We start from the raw sequence: 15,024 nt of genomic DNA on the forward strand, positions 1-15,024 counted from the left end.
GTGGAAGTACTTCTGGTTAAACCAATATAGTATATAGTATTATGTTTATATAATTATGTTTACTGCAGTTTTCATTGTTAATGTTAATAATCTATGTTTAGTTTGTCATTGCTTTTATAACTAGTTAATTCTATGTTATATAATTATATTGTCTTTTGTACAATTATTTGATGTAAATATGTTGTAAATATGTTGAGGTACATATGGAAGATTGTTTTGGCGAATATGTAGCCTCGTTAAATAAAGCCTTTATTATTATTATTATTATTATTATCATCATTATTATGATAATTTCATTTAATGGACTATTTATGTTAATGACAGCCAACAGAAAGCATATAGCTATGTAAACCCCCAGTCACATTAGAGCTTACGACCAGTGAAGACCAGTTCACGATCACCAGTGACCTCTGGTCGCGGACAATCTTTAAAACGTCTTACGACGGTCATCGATGATCTTTGACAGTCGCAGGTTATCTTATTTAGGTCCCACGACCAATTTCAGTCGTAGAGAGGTTTTTGAGCTTGCACAAAAACCTCCTTGCGATCAAATAGGTCGCTGGTGATCTTATAAGGTCTTAAGGCTGTCGCACGATGGTCGTTCGGAAGTGCGACAATCTTACGACAGCCTTTACAAATCGCCACTAGTCACTGATAATCTTAAGTAGTCTTTAGTAATCGTGTGATGGTCGTACGACAAGTTGTAGGTGATCGCATGTTATGTCACGGGTAGTCGTAAGTAATCCCTAGCAATCTTGAGACCATCGTACGTTTACTTACGACCCGTCGTGCGATTGTCAATGATGACTTGTCTTACGATACTCGCAAAAGTAAATTTATCTTTGCAAAAATGGTTTCGGTCGCAGACAATCGCTGATGATCGTCAGTTTTACAAGTCGCCGGTGGTCGCAAGTAGTCGTAAGCTCTAGTGTGACTGGGGTTTTATATGTTAATGTACCCATGAGTAATATGTGCAATGTGTTGCAAATATCTAATTGTAATTGACCAAATAAAATGTGATGTTTTTTATAAATCATGATAATTATTCTTTTCAGATATAGGAACTGGATTTTACTCTATTTTTATGTTGATATAATTTATTTACTTTCAGAGTGTTGATTCATTGGTGATTCATTGACGATTCGTTGAGTTTGTCGATTGTTGACTGGTTTACTGATATTTGGATATGTAAGATTAATATAGATCTACATGTATGTGAACTAGAAGAATTTATTAGATACATTAGAACTGTGCAAAGTTATTTGTTTGGAAAGACATATCTATGAACCATATTTAGACGCCGCAGAGATATAAGACTAGAACCCAATTTCTTGGTTATTACAACCTTTTAATTTCAACCAAGTTACAGTTGCTCGATTCAAATTTTCAAACTGTCAAATCAAATCTGCACATTTATGAACCAATTAAGAAATGATACTATGGTGCAAGGTCTAAGGAAATATATGACTAGACACATGATCTAATTCCTTACAAGCGAAGCACAAAAACAACTATAAAGTTCTAAATTTTGAACCGGACTAAAAATCACCTACCTCTCTTCCCCACAAGTAATCCTAAAATCTGGGAACAAAATTCATCTTAAGAGATAAGACATTAAACAACTTCTCCTTTAAACTTGTAAATTTGATAATATCTATTACTTAAACTTTTTATAGTGTGACAGCACATGGTCATATTTGGTATTCGATCATAATAAATATAGTTAACAGATGGAAAGTTACAAAATATGCCGAAGTTCTATTGACATTCAAGTATAACTAATCTTCTATCTTAATATATTTGTTGTAGGAAATGGCTGAAAGTGCATTTGAAGACGACCTGAAATTTTCGCTTTTAGTTGAAGGTGTAGTCAGAAAGGCTCAGACTGAGACAACAAATGAGAGGTCAGAAATAATTCGTGATGTAATAAGGTTTCATATTAACACCTGGCTCGATCAGGTAGAACAAATTAACCCTCTTTATAAAGTATCAGAATTAATTCCAGTTGGAAGTTACGCCGAGGGAACTAAAATAATACATGCAGACGAATTTGACTATTTAGCTGTCATTGAAGAATTGTCAAAACCGGATGTGATAGAAATAGATACAAGTGAAAGCGATATTAATAAAGGCTTGGTAAAAGTCGTATTAGCAGACGAAGAATCCAAAGTTGAAAATGGAGCGGACTTTGTAAAGACGGTCATTTGAAATGTTTTCAACCCATTGACTTCCCTGTACTCGGTGAAAAAAGATTTGGACATGTTGTTATCGACTCGGTCTGGAAGTTTATCAGAAACTTGAAACAAAAAGGACCATTATCAAGGGCGCCAACTGTCATAGATATTTGCAAAATTCTCTTACCTGCCGTGAATGGTGTGTCTTTACTTTTCACAGGTGCTGATTTTAGAGCACCCAATGTTATTCTAAACTTTGAAGACGAGAACAGGAAGGTATCGGTCGATGTTTCACCAGCAATAAGATACCATAAAATCCACGACTGTTTCAAAGTTGAGGACTGCTCTTGTCCACAGTTTGCTGAACTTATTCTTCTACGCAAATCCCTATTGTTTGTCGGAACTGAAAGTGAATCTGATTTTAAAGTGACTGTAACGGAAGCAGAGGTTGAATTCATATTGACTGTCATGAAACCCGAGCACAAGATCATCTATGTATTTCTCAAGTATATAGTAAAATTATACGAGAGAGTACTTATGGAAACATTTACCTCATATATGATGAAAACTGTGTGTATCCACCACGACATTAAATGTGAAAAGGACGATATATCTATTAAAGATTGTTTACAATTAGTCATGAATGATCTAAATGTTTGCAGGCAGCAATCTTTTGTTATAAGTATAGTAAATAAACATATTCACCTTTTTCATACTTACCTGGACAGAAAAAGAATAGAAAAAGACAGAGAGTGCTTACTTCAAGGCATGACTGCAATGTGTGAGCTATCTCCAGAAATTGAAACCGTTGAAGACTTTGATACATTTATGAAGCGGGTTGTTGACAGCGAGCGTCAGAAAAGATATATAGGTGAGTATTTATGTCAATGTGACATTAATGTTAAGGTAGTCTTATTTGTTTACCAAGTACAAATTGCCAAACCCTGTAAATTTCTGGGTCTTTTCCTATTTCATTCTTCTTTTTAAAAATCGTTTATTTGACCAGATCTTTAGCTGTTCATAATGATCTAAGTATATGCATATTTCATCTATCTAAGTATGCCATGAAAAAGTAGTGTATGATGAATGATATCTGAAATGCATTATACCGGTATGTTACTATTCTGATACGACCCGCATTCCCCGTTGGACACAGAAGGACAGAAAGTGTGTTTAAAGCACGGAAACATATCAGACACAATTTAGTTTGGTTTTATATACGGCAGGGTTAATGTGATGATGTTGTGTAATAAAAAGAATATAATATCCCGAGCCGTAATTTTACTAAAGTCTTTTTCATAATTAGAATGGGGAAATAATAAGGTTTCTTGCGTTGTACATTATATAGTACAATAATATATGGTTTTAATCTTTTGAAACTAATTACTTGAAATGTTGGATAAAAGTAATGATTAATCAACACCAGCATATGTATAGAATTTTAAGTGACCAGTGTTATTTTCAGAACGCAAATTTTGATCAAATCAAATTGAAATGTAACTTAATAGTTAAGGTTTCAGTGATATATCTTCGACTACCGGAGATTCGCGACGCTAAGCATTTTCCGGCGAAACAAACAATAAAAAATCATCAAGTAGAAAATATACGTTACTCATTTGTTTTAAAAAAATATTTCTTCATAATCCTTACAATTTTTACAAAATTGAATCTTCTTCAACAAGTGGCAATGTCACAATTTGTTTACATTTATAAATAACAGGCGGCCATTTTGATTCGCTTCCTGTCATTCATATCCGATAGTTATTTGCAAAAAGTATAATTAGGCCACACCTAAGTTTAATTATTTGGTTTTGATTAATGTTTAGCCCAAAGTTAAAAAAAAAACTGTTTTAAAAAAAAATTACAGAACCACAGTATAACTTGTACAAAGTAATTCAATTTGACTGTTTTAATATTTGCAAGGTCTATGTCACTAAAATGATCAAATATTCAGATTTTGTCCAGAGCATATATACTACAGACATGAAACTTCAAAAAATGTTCACCACTATAGAGTGTCGAGTGCATGAACAAGGTCTCTAGATTGATTTCAGGTTAAGTTCACACTTAAAGGTCATTCAGAAATGCTAATTTGGAGCAAAATTTCTACATTCATCTCAGGATTTTAATGTAACTTGCCACAAATGTTCACAAGTATTGCGCGCATAATCTATACTACTACCCTAAAAGGGTACTGTTCCCAATTAAGAATAGACATTAAATTCTATTTCCCAATTTTTAATGTTTTAATTCCCAAAATGGCTGTTCAAAATTCCCACAAGGCCAAGTGATTTCTCTGATGTCATTTCAATTCAACATATTCATATAAATCACGACTCAATAGTTATAAATCACGACTCAATAGCTCTACCTGGACAATAGAAGCTGTTAGCTATCTTTATTCATGATGACTAATCTTATTTGTAGCTGAAAAATGCATAATTTTTTTCCACAATTTAAGTAAAAATAAGGATTTTTTCCCTATCATTCTGGTAACGGCACCATTCCCAAAGTAGAGAAAGAAAAACGCTGTTTAGTCATCATTGATTGATGGATTGTTACACAAGTGACAACTTGTATGACTACAAATGTGTTTAATAAAAAATTTTTTGATTACTTTTTTGAAAGGTAAAAGGTCACAAAAATAAATAAATATCCGGGATAATTTTCCAGATTTTGGGTCAAAAACAATTTTGTAAATCCCTTTTTCTATATTTGCCCACATCTCTAAACAAAAGCTTTTGGGTTTCGAAATTTTGCGACAATTTTGCCGTTAGTTAATTTTTTCCCCCTCATTTTTTTTTCTTTTAATGTTCATTTCCCTTTAGGGTCTTTTGGGATTTTATTTTACTTTTTAATTTGCAAGTTTTACCACGTAAACAAAGGGAATTTTTTGTATTTGTTACATGGGGTAACCGGGTTTTTTTCAACAGGATTAAAACCCGGGTTTACGTGGCCCTTTTTTTTTCCAAAATTAAAATGAAATAAAATGGCCCCCCATTTTTCTCTCGATTTTTTTCTAATTTTCGACAATAGGGCCTAGGGCATCACCACAGTAACTATGACTCTCATAAAATTTAGTTCTTTGCACTCTACTGTAGAGTTCTTTTCGCGTATAAAATATCTTTTTGTTGAATAGCCAAAAGTAAACATCCGTTTTCAACGGAAGTAATTGTATTGTGAATAATTTTGTGTCAAACTGGAACATGCAGACGATTTAAGCATGCAACAAAGGATTATTTTACAATTTTAATCAGCGAAACGTTACAGATAGAGTTGGTGGAAAGACAAACTTAGGATATCATCATTATTCTGTGAATGCACTTTGTCAAAAACAATGCGAAGAATATTCTGGATACAAAAGGATCAGATTTCACAGATCATAACCTTATAAATGGGTAAGTGTTTTGTTTTCTAAATAAAACACAGCTTATTGTATATTTATGACTGGTAGATATCATCACTTGCTGAAAGAATTAAAGAAAAACAGCTTCTCAAGTAGGTATACAGTACACTTAAAACTTGCATGGTAAGGACAGTTAAGTTATTGCTATTCTTGGTTTATTTTTGTTACAGTTAGATTTAGTTAACAAATTCAGATCATCACAGTATTTGTTCGGGTAATAAAATAAATAACACATTGGTTTGTTTGTAACAGTAAAATATCATCCCTCGTAAAAATACTACGCCTCGGGTAACAGTGATATTTTTACTGTTACCCACAAACCAATATGTTATTTATATATTATTACCCCTCACTTTTTTCGTAATGTTAATTTCCCATAGGTCTCTGGGAGTTATTCTTACTGTTAATGCAAGTGTACCACGTGACTAAGAATTTTGTACTGTTACATAGGTAACAGTATTTTTCAACAGTATAAAATCTGGTTACGTGGTCTATTTTCTAAATGAAATGAAATAAAATGGCCGCCATTTTTCTCTCGATTTATTCTAATTTTCGACAATAGGGCCTAGGGCATCACCACAGTAACTATGACTCTCATAAAATTTAGTTCTTTGCACTCTACTGTAGAGTTCTTTTCGCGTATAAAATATCTTTTTGTTGAATAGCCAAAAGTAAACATCCGTTTTCAACGGAAGTAATTGTATTGTGAATAATTTTGTGTCAAACTGGAACATGCAGACGATTTAAGCATGCAACAAAGGATTATTTTACAATTTTAATCAGCGAAACGTTACAGATAGAGTTGGTGGAAAGACATACTTAGGATATCATCATTATTCTGTGAATGCACTTTGTCAAAAACAATGCGAAGAATATTCTGGATACAAAAGGATCAGATTTCACAGATCATAACCTTATAAATGGGTAAGTGTTTTGTTTTCTAAATAAAACACAGCTTATTGTATATTTATGACTGGTAGATATCATCACTTGCTGAAAGAATTAAAGAAAAACAGCTTCTCAAGTAGGTATACAGTACACTTAAAACTTGCATGGTAAGGACAGTTTAGTTATTGCTATTCTTGGTTTATTTTTGTTACAGTTAGATTTAGTTAACAAATTCAGATCATCACAGTATTTGTTCGGGTAATAAAATAAATAACACATTGGTTTGTTTGTAACAGTAAAATATCATCCCTCGTAAAAATACTACGCCTCGGGTAACAGTGATATTTTTACTGTTACCCACAAACCAATATGTTATTTATATACTGCTCTCTATCAAATGGATAAATACCAGCACGGATATTTTCATATTTTAATGTTTGAAGATGTACCGTACAAGTAAGAGAACAAATGTTATATCTTGTGACAGTGATGAAGCTGTTTCACGCATTAATTTGTGACATGCATTATTGTACATGTGTTGAAATGGATCATAAGAAGCTAAATCTAAAGGTTGATGTTTGTGACCTGTATGGGCAAGAATTATGAAAAATACAATATTATTGTACATGTATAATTATTAGTGTCCTTTAATTCATGGCTTGATTTACGAACAATTTCCCTGTCGGTGAAGATATTGAATTTGCATACGATTCTTCTACTTTGCGCCTCGTTTTGATCTCTTAATATAGCACCTATGCGGCTAAGGCATTATATCTGCCTTTCATTTTTAATTAAGAATAATTATTGTTCCATTAAGCGCCTTTTTAATTAGGTTAGCGATATAAGGGCCATTATGATGCTTTTGTCTATTATGAGATTTCTGTTATTTAGATTAATGGCGTAATCTTAAAAACAATCAATCGTTTCAATTGCACATTGTTACAAACTATAACATTATTTTGAATGAACTAAAATATGTTTGAGCACCACACTAAAAACCGTATACCGTCCAGGACGGCGCGTCCGTTTTCAAGGAATTGACAGCATCAATAATTTCATTCACAGATATTGGCCGATCTAAAAAGTCATCAGCATCATCACTAAAGTTGAAATGCTAAAATCTCGTCTTTTACAAAAATGTAGGAAGAAATTTGAGAACTGGCGAAGAAAAGTTCTACTATTTCGTAATTATGATTGTTAAAACGCCTAAAGACACTGCCATATCTCTGTGTAGCCAGTTAATTCCCAGCGTATTTTACTTTTTTTTGCAGCTAAAATGGAAGAAGATAAACTAAACAGAGAACACACTGAAGGCTTTTACAAAGAAGTTAATGAAAGTATTTCAAATATTGTTGCTATGGGTTACGATCCTGATGAAGTGAAAAAAGTTATGGAAAAGGCTTACCTTATGTATGATTCTGAATCAGCTCTTAAAATTCTTCAAAAGGTAAGATAACTAAATACTGTCACAGTTTTTCTTATCTTATAACAATTTTATAATCCTTTTGTTCTTTATTAAGATATTTTCTATTCTTATTAATTATGAATGAATATTATTTTTAACTGTGAAGTTAAAAATTAGTGTTTGATATTATTACAGCGTGCCAGGAAGCGAGAGGAGAAAAAGGCTAAAGTCACTGATGACTTTTCTATATCTGGTGGCATTTCCATGCATGTCTCTGAGACGAATTCTATCACTGAAAACTGTTCTGGTGATGGTGTGCCTGAAAGACTTTCCGTGTCGGTAAATACGTCTCTTGATGGGAGCTCACATTCTGAAGAATTTCCCCTTGCTGTTTACGATCCCCAAAAAACTACGGTCACACATGAAATTTTGTACCAAAGGAAAAAAGATGTTTAACGTTTTAAGAACAAGGGACAATGTGATGCTGATCGATATAGCAATGGTATATATAAGTGGGACTAAAAAAGGATTGGAACACCACACTAAATACCGTATTCAGGTATATACCGGACAAGGCGCTTGAATGATAAAGTGCTAAAATATTGCCTTTTTACCCAAAGGAATGAACTTAAAAAGGTCTAATCCATCTTTTTACACAGATTTATGCATGATGATGAATGAAAAATGTAAAAAATCTCCGAAAAAACGATATTTGTCTATTTTGTGATCATGATTTCTGCAATCGTCTAGAGGTACTGCTCCAATCCTGTATTGAGTTAAGAGAGTGTTACTGACATTGACTTCAGTCAGTTAAGAGTACTGGTGTGTTATTTCACAACGAAAAGCAACACACTCAAATACACACCCAAATGCGTTAACATCGAGGCATAAAAACACTAACTCACAGGGCGAGCGATTTAATGTCAGAGGGCTTTTATTGCAGATGTTAATGCACGAAAAATGGTGCATGATTGCATGAAAGTACAAAGCAATCGAACGAAAAACAGTGCATTGTTGTACTATTATGCAAGAAAAAATAATATTTAGTACAGTTTAAAGTTAATTAGTTCGTATTTATGAAATTAAATTGGCCAGTCGCGGCGCAGTAGATCTAGTGTTTTAAATTATTTTTAAATGGTCGATTTACAAGACTGGTTAACAGTTTGCCGATTTACCAAAGTAAATGCATTAAGATTCATTTAAAATGCTACAATCCTTTTGGGCAAAAATTAATTTCAAACACTAATTTCTATTCTTACTTGCTACTAAAGAAGAGAATTGATAAAATATGTTGAACTACATTAAATGTTAGCATAGAAGTAATTTTCCTGACGTCATTTGGTTTTTTAACGTCATATTTGACGTCATGTGACACCGATGTAAGGCTAATTTAAAGCGTGCTAGAATGCATATTTTTCGTTAATGTATACATGCGCGCCAAGTTTTTATGCAAGAATGCTCTAAAATAAAAGCTTTAAAAATGTCGAAATTTAGTGGTTTAATATTTATCAGAGATATATACAGTAGGCCCTCAAAGATTCTATTTTATCTTAAATGTCTGTGTTTAGTTTACCCCGAATTACTTCTACACTATACTAGATACAATTTATTATATGTAGGTGTATTTGTAATTATAAGAATCTAAAAGCTACAGCACAAGGTCAACAACAATTATGAATAAATGTATAAATACATGCTAGAACAGTTTACATTATTCTGTGTTACATTTGTATCTTGTTCATTAGAATGTTGTTTTTTTTCTTTGGTTTGCACGATACAAAAATTGACAGAATCATGTGTGATAGATCTAGGTCAAATGTTTGTTTTCCTTCATTTTTTATGCCATCTTTTTATTAACCCACCTGTCACAGTGACAGGCTGAACTGTTTAATAAAGTGGCTGCTAGAGCTTAAATTAGAAAACAACATCTAAACAACATCTCAGCCACTGGTTCAATTTTGAAATAGTTTTACACAAAAATTTTCTTGGTGACAGTGTACAAAAGTTGTTTAAAGCGTGCTTCTTGGAGGAAAAGGGGCTCTACTTTGACCGTTTGACCTATTTCTTATGGGAGCAATCCAGGGCCCTCTTGGCCCTCGTGTTTGCTTTTAAGCTTGCAAAGGCCCGATGAATGCATATTTGACAATGTTTTTCTTTCAATGCACATCAGTCTATAAACTATAAATGTGTGTGAAATCACAGCTGCACGCGCTACATATTTTCCGACATTGAATAATAAGAATAAAAATATTATGACAGGACAGCATAGTTATTTTTTTCCCGTTTTTCTCCCCCCCCCCCCCATCTAAGTGTGATTTTGACCTTCGGGATAGGGTTCTATGTCTCGTGCCTGTCACACTGTTACGTCGTACATAACAAGTGTGTCAAAAACCTTCCAAAATCCCTTGAGGTATGACCAAGTTATGGGCTAGATAAGGGTTAAGAACACACGTACTAAAGCCCGTCTCACACAAAACGCGGTTGGGCACACGGTTCCCATACGGTATACTCGGTTGTACACGGATTGACTGGTACGAGTTTTGAGCTCCAACTGTGCTAGGGGATTAGTTGGCACGAGTTAGACACGAATATAGCACGAGTATGTACGAATTGAGCACGGATATACTCGGTCAAACAAGGTTTGAACACGATTTGCATACGAATACATACGACTGTTGTACGGTTCAAAGTACGGTCTAGTACGGTTTGGTACGATTAAACACGACTTTTACTCGACTTTCGTAGGATTTACATAGGGTCCCGCCTACTTTTGTTCGAGTCATGCTCGAAATATCACACATTTGTGTAAGTTTGATATAAATTAACCCATTTTGATGACTTGGCTTCATAAATTTCGAAATTTCAACGAAGAACACCTATATATAGATCATTAACATTAATAAATGAATAAAAAGGTGAAGCAATGTAAAATGTGTCTTTTTTTCTTGGGGGCGACGAGCTGGCATGGGAGTCTGAATCCCTGGGAGACATGGGTATTGCAGGTTGGTCCTCCAGCTCATCAGGGTCAATAAGTTGTAGTGGTCGGTGGGCCTGGATGGCCCTTCTAGTATTCATTATGTGCGTCCAAACCTTCTTCTTTGGATACATTCTAGTGTGATGCAGCAAGTATTCTTGGTAAGGTGGCAGCAGGTAGTTGTGTTATTTTGTACCGTTCTTGCTGACGTAGAGGCCACGTTAGACCGTACGAGGCAGTGTGAGACCTTTTATACCCGTACTATACCGTGTCGGCCATGTATGTTTCGTACATTAACCGTATAAGTCGTATGGCGATCGTATGAAACCGTGTGTGCACTCGTTTGAATCGTACCGTGACCTTGTGATATCCGGGTGTTAATCGGGTGTTGGATTTAGGACTTAGGGACGGTCTCGAACGATTCCATACGATTTATATACGACCTTGATACGGTTGGGCTCACTCGTGGAGTGGACTTCACATACGGCTGTATATACGGTCTCATATGGTCTCACACGGTCTTGTACGGTCGCTTATACGGTCATACACGGACATGGCATCCGTACTAGTTATTTATAAGTTTTTAAAAATCATACACGGCTTACACGGATACACTCGAATTGCCCGAGTGTAACTCGGATAACGCTACGGTTTGTTCGGTTGTATATACGGTTTACACGGGTGGCCAACCGTATAAGCCGTGTGTCCTGTTTGAGATGGGCTTAATCTACACACACACGAACGCGCAAATTGATGTACAGACATTATCAGAACAAAACAGAAAGTTTATTTAGTCGTATGCATGGTACAGCATATAGATATATTCAAACAATTTATACATGCAATACATGGCAATAATATGTATAAATAAACATGGTATCATATTTACAAGAGTGTTGTATTTTATCATGGCGTAGGAATAAAAAAGAGTATAAGCTCTAAGCGCCAGTAAGAGGAAAACGGGTGATACTAAAATATGCAACACATCAACCAGTGTAATAATGAGCAAATGTAAAAATTAAAAAGCAATTTTCTACCAGTTTCCTTACCTTTTCTTATTCCAATTGACCACCTCTTCCACGAAAAGTTATAGGACGATCCAAGATATGTACCTACCAAATAATGAAAAGCATCAGTCAATAATTTAACGTATTATAATAATTTTATTATTTTCTCCGTAGCTAAGCTCACTTAACGCTGATGTAAAGGCACCACATAAAATCCGCCATAGAACACCATAGAACACCACAGCCGCGCAGGAAACAAACCAATTTTAATGGATGAAAAAACATGTATGGATGGCCATGGAACACTGTTAACACGGAAAAATAAAGATGCTGTATGTTGTGATTAAAGTGGTTAACCACACTAAGTGAAATTATATATATATGTACATAATTATAAAAATAAAACAATTTTCAAACATTGAAGAATATGTAAAATATGTACTGCAAATATTTGTGCATATTATATGTAATCATTAAAATATATATGCATCCATTTCTTATTGGAAAATTTGACTTAAACTTAAATAAAATTTCTAATTACATCCCTTTAATTACACGAAATGTTAAATTCGGTAATATCTTTATAAATAATGCTTTTTGGAAGATACAATATTGATAAATCTTAATTTGAGCATCACATTTATGATTTAAAACTATAAAAAATTGTGTTACAGGATCTTAACGTTTATCAGAAAATATTTAAATATAGACATCAAACATCAAATATGAGATTTTTCTTCTATTTAATAAGTGTACTTGTTCCCAAACTGTTTGTCAAAGATATCATATCATAGAACTCCGGGCTAGTATTATAGCAGGAGATTATTTTTAAAACATCAAGCAAGAATGCATTTTAGTTTTTGGACAATGCACTTCCTCTCTGACGTTGCTATCATTGTGTGATTTGACAATAAAAGAGCCGTGTCATGACAAAACCAACATAAGTGGGTTTGCGACCAGCATAGATCCAGACCAGCCTGCGCATCCGCGCAGTCTGATCAGGATCCATGCTGTTCGCTTACCAACTCTATTACAAGTAGAGAAACTGATAGCGTACAGCATGGATCCTGATCAGACGGCGCGGATGCGCAGGCTGGTCTGGATCCATGCTGGTCGCAAACGCGCTATGTTGGTTTTGTCATGACACGTCTCCTGCTAAATTTCAAAGCATAATTACCATGTATGTATCATAAAGGGTGATCATTACAAAACTAACTTATGGAGAGTTATGATATTTGATGTTGTACTTCATTTCACTTGTCTCTATGACAATCATTATTAAACATGAAATGATTATTTAATATATACTATCCTCAAATTTGATATTAGAAAATATTGCTAATTGCTACACAGTGTCTTAATAAACATAAAATAAACATGTTATGACTTCACACACAGTAGATATGTTATTTTTTAAACTCTACATACAACAGGTGGTCACAATTGATTATATAGTGTCGTTAAAAAACTGATAGTTTTTGTTTGTTTTTGTTTTGTTTTTTTTTTAAGAAAAGACAAAGACCAATTTTACTTGACCTGTTACAGGAAACGCAGCTTCCGATACACAGTTTATTCATTCTTTTATTAAAATGAGACATATTCCTTAAGAATTTCATAGATTTCAATAATTTTCTGTGATTAAAATATTTTACTCAAGGATGAGCATATATATGAGTATATCTTTAAAAATTAAGCAACATAGAATTATGTATTGTTTACACTACACTTCTTCTTACTTATTAATACCAATATCGTTGTGTAAAGTTTATTTTTCAAGCTAATCAATGGCAAGCTCTTTTAAATATTATGAAGGGAGATAAATCAAAGATAAACAATGTAGAGCTATGATTCTTTAACACTGCGCTTCTTCTCATTTTTTCTTCCTTTGTTTTCTTTTTTATAAATGTGTAAAGTTTACATAAGATATCATTGTTAACATTTAAAGTACATGAACCATAAAGGGAGATAATTGAAAAAAAAGTAAAATTATGGTTCTTGAACGCTGCATTTTCTCTAGGAAAGAACAGTGAATTATACAAATGAACTTAATATAAGTAATCGTATGCTTGATCAAAGGATTAAACGCTGTTAAAAATACAGTAATTAGCATATGAATGTACGAAGTTTTAATCATATTCCTTTAATACTTTTACTTGCACCCACAATTTCAGTCACTTTTTCAACCCGAAATGAACTTTGTACTCGTATCCTAACCCCATTATATATATTCCCTAGATAGAAGGAAGAATTGACGAATTGACAAGATGGCAAATACATGCTTTACATCAAAGAGTATAAAAACTCTGAAACAGTTGCAGCTGTGCCTACATGTATCTCGATCATCGTCTCTTAAAAACAACAATTGTCTACGAGGTAGCTTAACGCAGACCCAAATTACTTGAAAGAATAAATTCTTCATAAGTGTTTGTAGATATACTCGTAAAAAAGTATGCAATCAATTTCAGATGTGAACGGGCAAACATTACTTATTGAAAAGGTGCCTTGTAATTTCGGTGATCATATTTGCGCAGGTCATTCGGGATAATACTACATGATATTGTGTTAGAGTGACCCCGAGGTGTTCATGGTCGAGTGGTAAAAGTCGTTATTTTAAAACCATTTGCCGCTCATCGTTGTGGGTTCGAATTCCTACCAGGGACTTTGGATTCTCTAATGTCAGGAGGCTATCCAGCTAGCTTACTCGGGTGCCTGTCAGTGCTCTTGCCTGAAATAATGCACGGAGGGGCACCGGAGGTCTACGTCCACCGGTAAGATGAAAAGCTGCCATATGACCTATATATTGGTGCGACGTAAAACAAAATCCAACAAAAAAGGTTAGTGTCTTTTGGGCAAATTAAAAAAAGAAGAAGTATTAATGTTATTGGTTTATATCCATGTCTTATAACAAGAAGAATACAAACTAGAGCCTCTGATATGGTTGTATACCATGCAATTGTAACCACACCCCTATCCCCTTGCAACACAGAGACTTGGTCTTTATGATCGCTAAACCCTTTGCAAAAGTTCTGTCTGTGGAGTAAGTCAAATGGTAGAACCCAAAGTAAAAGAAATTGGAATTGATATTTGGATATATACCTGTCAATTCTATGAAAAAATAATTTGCGTAAAAAAGGCATTCATTTTATACATAGCATATAGCTTTGAGTATC

At 33.9% G+C, this 15,024-nt stretch overlaps 1 protein-coding gene across 3 annotated transcripts; it reads left to right on the forward strand.

The window, feature by feature from the left end:
* The first annotated feature begins 958 nt into the window (after window positions 1-958).
* LOC132732392 (uncharacterized) lies at window positions 959-11,809 on the forward strand. 3 transcript variants are annotated; one of them, XM_060718802.1, is made up of 5 exons: window positions 959-1,188; window positions 1,810-1,904; window positions 2,903-3,045; window positions 7,740-7,915; window positions 8,069-11,809. In XM_060718802.1, the coding sequence occupies exons 2-5, from the start codon at window positions 1,813-1,815 to the stop codon at window positions 8,327-8,329; spliced, it is 672 nt and encodes a 223-aa protein (XP_060574785.1). In that variant the 5' UTR covers window positions 959-1,188; window positions 1,810-1,812; the 3' UTR covers window positions 8,330-11,809. The 3 variants fall into 3 exon arrangements, with proteins under 3 accessions (XP_060574785.1, XP_060574786.1, XP_060574784.1); XM_060718803.1 differs by having other exon boundaries at window positions 1,094-1,211; XM_060718801.1 differs by having other exon boundaries at window positions 1,117-1,188; window positions 1,810-3,045.
* The last annotated feature ends 3,215 nt before the right edge of the window (window positions 11,810-15,024 follow it).

The sequence above is a fragment of the Ruditapes philippinarum genome, unplaced genomic scaffold (genome assembly GCF_026571515.1).
Source record: "Ruditapes philippinarum isolate M1 unplaced genomic scaffold, ASM2657151v2 ctg11005_1_1_1_1, whole genome shotgun sequence".
Lineage (NCBI taxonomy): Eukaryota > Metazoa > Mollusca > Bivalvia > Venerida > Veneridae > Ruditapes > Ruditapes philippinarum.

Excerpts from the sequence above, each read along its gene's own strand:
- LOC132732392 (XM_060718801.1), top strand. The coding sequence starts at position 2,643 with ATGAAACCCGAGCACAAGATCATCTATGTATTTCTCAAGTATATAGTA. Across the intron at positions 3,046-7,739 it reads GCGTCAGAAAAGATATATAG|CTAAAATGGAAGAAGATAAA; the intron begins GTGAGTATTTAT and ends TTTTTTTTGCAG. Across the intron at positions 7,916-8,068 it reads CTCTTAAAATTCTTCAAAAG|CGTGCCAGGAAGCGAGAGGA; the intron begins GTAAGATAACTA and ends ATATTATTACAG.